Consider the following 7,559-nt stretch of genomic DNA (forward strand, 5'->3'; position numbering starts at 1 on the left):
AGCTAGTTTTATTAGACATTCTCAACAGTTACCTTCCTGCAACATGTTAAACATAAAAGCTGTTGGACATGACATAAAACATGAAGTAAATGGGTAAACAGTTGTGGTTTTATGCCATCCTAAAACTTCATAGCAACATTAAAAGAGCTGTCACGATCCTTTTCTAAAAGTAAAACGCCAGTAATGGCTCTCATAAGCTGTGATTGATACGGCTGCAGCTCAGTTATTGTGCCCAACTGTTCTAACAGCTGGTAGTAATTATCCATACAGTAAAATATCTAATCCATCATGGTGCTGAGAGTTCAGCCAGACATGGTTACTGCTTTTATTAGTGGAACGGCTCTCACCGTCGCAGCTCTCTGAGGTGCAGCTGAACGCTCCGCTTCGACAAACGCTGGAAGGAGGAGAAACTCGTCAGAGACTCAATAAACAGGAAGAGTAGATCTCAAACGTTTGTTTTTTTAAATTTGAACAATAAAAAAATTATTTTAAAGGAACATAGTCAGTTTTTAACTATTTTAGGTAAAATAGCTAAAGCAACTAGTAGCTAAACTAGATTAATTTTAGTAAGCTAAAGTATTTTAACTATTTTAGCTAAAGCAACTAAAGGGGACAAACCAACTCAGACCAGCTTTTAAAGATGTGGCTGTGTTTACTTTTCCCTCAGGTTAAAAAGTCATTTAAGTCATTTTTTAAAATAATGAGTAAAACAACTATCTTTTAAGTTTAAATCACTATCTTTTTAAAATAAAAACACAAGCCATTGCATTTCCTTTTAAAGAACTAAATATTTAATAAGGTGTCCTAATTTTCAGTATTTTGGACCAATGTCCTCAAAAGATCCTGATTTAGCATAATGGTAACCACTTCTGCCTGTCTCTTACCATGTGTTGCAGCGGTGCTGAATAACTGTTCCAGGCTGCAGCAGAACCTCCGTAAAGCCTTCGCCGCTTGTGTTCCAGCTTTGGTATTCAGGTGGCAAAGAGAGTGACGAACAGGGACAGTCTGCGTAAGGCACACAGGAGCCCTCATACAACACCTAGCAAAGACACAATGAGATGGTTACAGACATCGATAGAAGAGCTGGATAAAACACACAAACGCATGGAGACAAAGGGATGTCCAGACCTGTCCAGGAGGACAAGAACAGCCGGAGGTACAGGGTACAGGTAAACACTGGGTGTGTGGCCACAGGTCCTCACATGTGAAAGGACAAGAAGCTGAACAGTTGCTGTAAACCTGCCTGCTGGGACACTCTGCAACACACAGGATGGGATATGTCAGCAACCGGAAATAAAAACGGAGACATTCAGTGAGTGAGTTTTCACAGCTGGTAGTCTGGTAGCCTCAGTTCGATTGGGGACCAAAACTGAAACATTTGTTACGTTTTAGCTGCTGTGGTTCACTTCCACACTGCACCGAGTCAAGCGAGCCAAACCTGTTCTGTTGAAGAACCTGTTCACCTCCTCGCCTGCGGGGGCGCTGCACCAAGACCCACTGAATGAAACAACATGAAAGCCTCTGAAGAAGACACTGAGCACAGCTACCTTCTTCACCAAGTGAAAACAAAAATGGACTGGCGTTAGATTTCAATCATATGACTTCTCTATTATCTTGAGCAGAAGAACGCAAAACATTTCTCCATTTACGCATTAGTTACCCAGGATGCCCTGTGCTATAGTACGCTTCCTGCTGTTGGAGCGGTCTCAGGCCTGGTTGGTGTTCACAAATACATTCACTTCATCCGAACAGAAACCTAGGTTGCTAGGCAGACCAGAGTTCACTTTTTTGGTTCAATCAGACTTCAATTGTTCCTCCACAAACAACTTTCTAGGCAAACAAACTGGAGTTGGATTGAAGCAGACTAAACAGCGGAGGTGTGAATGTCCCTTTAATGTATTTGTATTTGTCTTTAACATCAAAGCAAATTTTACAATGTCACAAGCAGAGTCGGATAATGTGCCTTGCAGAACTATGAACTATTCATCATTCCTTTTCATCTTACAACCTCTGTACAGCTATATGTATGGAATTAGAAGCAATCCAAAAAAAGCCTAATCTGAAAAGTGGGGTTCATTTGTACTGAACTTCTGCTGAAATGAACAATATTTCTGTGGAACCACCTAACACTGTTCTCAAAGCTGGACCTTCTTTGCACACCGACAGACTTGAGTTCCTGTCTGTTCTTCATTGCATGATATTTCTAAGTCAGTCAGGCTGCATAGTGTGTCAGTGAGTATCCTGCACTTAGATTCTCCTTCCATTTTTAACTCTGACACTGTTTCTCTGTCTGTCATACAATGAGGTTCTGAGTGACCGGAATTTAAAAAGTTCCACAGGTATGAACATTTTTGCAAAGCAGTTCATAGACAATCACTTTCTGCATTTCTGTGTGTGTGTAGGGGGGGGTGTGCGTGTGTTTGCTTTACCAGGTAAGCAGCTGTTGGTGTTACAGACGGTCTGCTGTTTGAGTGGTCCAACACACGCCGCCCCACCAGGCTCTGCTTCTTGAAGAATCGTCTTGTTCCGTGTTGACACCCCTCCGCCACATGTGCTGCTGCATTCGCTCCAGGATGACCACTCACTTAACAAACAACCCTCTGAGGGAATGAAGGAGTCGGATCGATAAACCTTTAACTCCAAAGGGAATGGAGATGGTGTATCATGATAGCCTGAGGCTGCTGCAGACCTGGACAGGACGGCAGATCGCAGCTCTCAGTCTGTGTGGTGGCAGCACAGGGGGGACCGCCCTGTGTGTCCTGGCAGCTCCGTGTCCTGGTTCTTTGTCCAGGTCCGCAGGACACCGAGCAGGAGCTCCACGGGCTCCAAGGTTCATAAACTGGACAGGGAGTTGTGGTGCACACCAGAGTGCCGTTCTCACACACACTGCCCACAGAGAGGGACGGGAGAGGCTGAGGATGTTTTCTTACACAGAAAATATACAAACACAACGTACAAATCTTGGTTCTTCAAATGAATTCGGTTCTGTAATCATCTCGTTGTTACAGGTTTGACCTGTGAAGATCAAGAATCCCTGTCACAGAGAACTGTTCTCACCAAGTGTTACATTCGATAGCGAGCTCCTCCTTAGGGCTGAACTCTGCTGTCCCATTGCCTGATGGGATTCCACAGCGACACTGGCTCACCGGGACGCAGCGGCCATCCTGCAGCAACTGGCCATCAGGACATCGACAGCCTGACAATACGGAAAAGATTGAACAGGAAATAATCAAAAGACAATGAAGCATGTTATTATAGCCTGATATTAAGGTAAAGTTAACTTTGATGTTCACCTGAGTGGCAGCTTCCTTGCAGACACTGCACATGTTCCCATAAGTCTGCACAGCTGCGAGGACACTGGTTAGCACAGCTCTCCTGGTAGATCCGCTGCCTGTCCTCACAGCGCTCACCTGAGATACAAGCGAGGATGTTACGTTTTAAAACAATACGTACGAGTGATCATCCAAAGATTCTGATCATCCATAGGAACAAGATTCCAGAAAATAAAGAAGATAAAACGTTTTAGTCTTACAAGAACAAGTATTGATGATTCGTGAGTCAAACATTTTACTTTCTTCTGGCTCATCTGCCAGAAGATCCCAGTTTTACTTGTTTAAGTAATTAAAATGACTGTTTAATCCCTGGGTCTTTGAGCATTCCACAGTCTGTTATGGAACACGCTGGATTCAGAAATGTTGGAGGAAACTGCAGTCCAGATCTAGAAGTGTCCAAAGTCAGTCCTCAAGGCCCAGAATCCTGCAAGTTCTGTTTCCCAGTCAAAAGGCTGAATCCCCTCATCAGCAGGTTATGAATGGCTCTGAAAGCCGTTTATTTGATTCTGCTGCATTGGGAAATGGACACATATAAAGGTTGCAGGATGGCTGACCTGGAGGACTGAACTCTAAAATATACACACAGAGAGACTGCTGGTTTTTCAGTGCTAGTCGAGTTGATCTTAGTGATTGCTACTGAAAAACGATAAAGATGGCTTAAAAAGGACAAAGTGTAAACTTTTGTCTCAGTTTTGAAATAGTAAAACCCTGTTTTAAAGCATCAGCTGTCACTCATGGTGTTGATATCCTCTGATTCAGCAAGTGCAGCAGAAGATACTCTGAATGTTTCTCTTGTACTTTCTTGTATTCAGGTTTTTAAAGAGACATCAGAATCTCTGAGATAGTTTGAATTATCCAGAGCACTTCCATTACTACACAAACCAAATTAAATCCGGACATGATTTGTAAGATGATCACGTCCTGCAATATGTACAGAAACCATCTCATGATTTAATTCCTTTTTTCCCTTTTGATCAGTACATCTCTGATTAAGCCTCTCGTTTGAGGATTCTGTTAAAAATTTAACTAATGAGGATTAGTTTAATTCTCAAAATCCCACTTTAGAGAAGTTGTTAGTTTCTAATCCTCATTAGAGAAGAAGCTAACAGCTGCCTCATAGTCTGACAGAAACTGTTTACCACCAGACCTCCGTCTGCTAGCTCCAAAACGCCTCAGTGACGAACAAAACCCACCAAATGTTCTGCTTGTTGGCTAAAAGCACTGTTCTTCACGCTGCTCCAATGCTGGACAAACCAAAGAGCAACTGGTATTACTTTATGTTGTGGTATTTATCTTTTTGCGTGGGTTAAACTTAAGCATGCACGGTGCAGAAATGCTAATTAGGAGTAGTGGAAATCCTCCGGAGCCTCCATTGATTATCCGGAATGTTACTTCAAAGCAGACTGCTAAGCTTCTGCCAGACTGGTGTGTAGGATGAAGAATCTCTCAGGTTCTCTGTCAGCTTTTTAGTTAATTGTAATTTCTGACAAAACGAAGTATTTCTTCAATGCCAGTAACCAGCACCAGACATTTTAACTCCGAAATCACCATTATCAAAAACATAATTCAATCAAAGAAAAGCTTTATATATATCTAGCAAATGTATTAAAAATTATATCCAGTGTTCTTCTGTAATTCTATTTTGCTTTTTGAATAGTATAATCTGGTTCTAGGCATTTATATAATCAAAAATGTGAAAACTGTTTCAAAATGGAAAAAACAAACAAAAAACACTCCCATTGTTTAGATCCCAATATGCTGAAGTCATGAGTTACACAGGCTGCACATACTGTGTAATGAACTATGAAGCCACAAGGCTTATTATGCTGTGAGCTAATGTGTTGCATGGCGACTCTGCTCTGTTATTTCATTTATGACTAAACTGCTGTCATTTTGTTACAGGCCATATTGGGCTCTGTGCCTCATTTTAATGAGGGTATCCATGACAACTGCAGGATTGTCACAATTTCTTCTAGAAAGCAAATATATGTAATTCAGCACTTCCTCAGTTTATTTATTTATGAAAAAAGAGACTAAAACTCAAATTTAAAGTGAAAGGACAGAAATGTTTACTTATTTTAAAGATGAAAAATAGCGAATAACTTAATTATTCCTTGTTGCTAAATGAGATGCAGAGGCAGAAAATGTCCCAGTCTTGTTTTAATTTTGTTACAACAGATTAAAATTAATGCTGCTTGTTAAAAACTGAATTAAAATGTTCTATCACATTAAGGACAGTAGTGATGTGGGTGATGTTGGTGCTGCTTGTAAAAGTTTTCGGTAACACTTTATTTGAAGCGGGGTGAATAAGACTGACATGACATTATTATAGACAAATGTCATGAACATGAATAAGTCTTCATGAATATTTATGACTGTTGTCATAAAGCGTCATTCGGTAAATTATGACACTTTTAATACAAAGTTGACATTATTCAAAATGTCTTATGACAACTTGACATTAACCAAGAAATCATTACTGATATAAATTTGTTAAAAAAGTATTACTGATTGCACTTTAAAAATTAGGTAACTTTATGTTATTAAAAGTAAAGTTTAAACAGTAATGATTTCTTACTGTTGGAACTTGGACACTCCTGGATGTTCCAAACCAGACCGGCACATCCGAGCTGATTCTGGAATGGGTGAGTTATGGGCTAACATTACATTTCTCAAATTGCTCCAACTTCGGCATTACTGAAAGTTTAAAACTGTGTAAGACCATAAACAACGAGACCAGACCTTTAAAAGCTCAAGCCAAGAAAGCAGTCAAAATAAATGAACAGATCAATTTCTGCCAATAGGAAATTGAAAGGCATCAGCTAGAGTTATGCCAGAAGTTAGTTAATGGCTACCAACGTGTGCTTTTACTGTGTAGCTTGCTAAATAATATATCCATTAGCAATGTTTGTGGATAAAAGAAAATCCACAATAAATTCAAGCTTGTGCACCCAATTCCTGTTCTTAAAAATATATGTATTTTATTGTTGTTTGACTTAAACCACGTGACAGATTCACAGTTTCAAGTTTCAGCATCAGCTTTAGACTTTTCAATCTGACCAACATTTTAACCATGCGATTAAAATAAAGCTAAGCTTAAAGTAAGTTTTGATCATCTGATTTCAGAACGCGTCTAGATGAATAACTGACAATAACAGAGGCATAAAAAAAACAATATTCATGTAATTTTTTTAATTGTCTTCTACTTTATGTTGCTGAAATGAAAAAAGATTTTCAAACAGTTCAAATATTTTTTGCACTTCATTGTAATGTATTAATTTCAAGTGACTGAATATTTGCTCTATATTTTTTTCCATTCTGTTGATGACTCCTTTTAATGTTCTGCTTTTACCTTTGTAGTTGGTCATCTCTTTAGTTTGGCAAGTTGTCATATAAATATGAAGCATATAAAGAATATTATGCTAACATTCCTCCTGAAATACAATCAGTCACAAGCATTAGTGTCTAAGCTGGCAGACACTGGGAAGTCTGGCTGAATCCTTTTGATTTTTGTACCTTTTATGGAATCTTTACAGAACATTTTCGGTTTGTTTGGGAACAGAAGGAATAAAGTGTCTGTACCTGGACAGAGTCCAGTGTTGCAGCTCTGGCTCTGCGTCTGCTGGCTCCTGCAGCGGGGCCCCGCCGGGGAGGCCAGGGGTCGCCTGTAGCGCTGCCTGACTCCGCCGCTGCACGGCTGTGCGCACGCTGTCCAAACACTCCACACACTCCAGTGGCACAGATCTGGAACAGCAGAGCCGTTAGCACAACCACCATGAACTCTGCTGGGAGTCTCATCACACCCACTGTAAGAATCACAACGACTGCAGGGGAAGTGATGGAACGCTCGTCCTCTGCTGCACCAACACGTCTTCGTTTTAGTGGCCGTTCTCCTGCCGGTTCAGACACTCAGAGAACACATTTATATACAAGTCATGTTTTTGTTTATAAGATGCATCCGGAGCAAACTGCTGATCAATGCTTTCAACAGCAAGACGGGTGATTTTAAATAACTTCATTCTAATTAATCAGGCTGCACAGTGGCGCAGTTGGTAGAGCTGTTGCCTTGCAGCAAGAAGGTTCTGGGTTCGATTCCCGGCCTGGGGTCTTTCTGCATGGAGTTTGCATGTTCTCCCTGTGCATGCGTGGGTTTTCTCCGGGTACTCCGGTTTCCTCCCACAGTCCAAAAACATGACTGTTAGGTTAATTGGCCTCACCAAACTGCCC

At 40.8% G+C, this 7,559-nt stretch overlaps 1 protein-coding gene across 1 annotated transcript in view; it reads right to left on the minus strand.

Annotated features, from left to right (window-relative positions):
* sspo (SCO-spondin) overlaps nt 1–7,559 on the minus strand; it is a 77,411-nt gene that overhangs the window by 16,384 nt on the left and 53,468 nt on the right. The window contains exons 81-87 of the mRNA XM_017301762.1: nt 6,915–7,076; nt 3,294–3,410; nt 3,058–3,196; nt 2,690–2,886; nt 1,129–1,256; nt 885–1,039; nt 348–394 (exon numbers count right to left, since the gene is read on the minus strand). Coding sequence (XP_017157251.1) covers nt 348–394; nt 885–1,039; nt 1,129–1,256; nt 2,690–2,886; nt 3,058–3,196; nt 3,294–3,410; nt 6,915–7,076 — 945 coding nt within the window. The remainder of the gene's footprint in view (nt 1–347; nt 395–884; nt 1,040–1,128; nt 1,257–2,689; nt 2,887–3,057; nt 3,197–3,293; nt 3,411–6,914; nt 7,077–7,559) is intronic.

Source organism: Poecilia reticulata, linkage group LG20 (genome assembly GCF_000633615.1).
Source record: "Poecilia reticulata strain Guanapo linkage group LG20, Guppy_female_1.0+MT, whole genome shotgun sequence".
Lineage (NCBI taxonomy): Eukaryota > Metazoa > Chordata > Actinopteri > Cyprinodontiformes > Poeciliidae > Poecilia > Poecilia reticulata.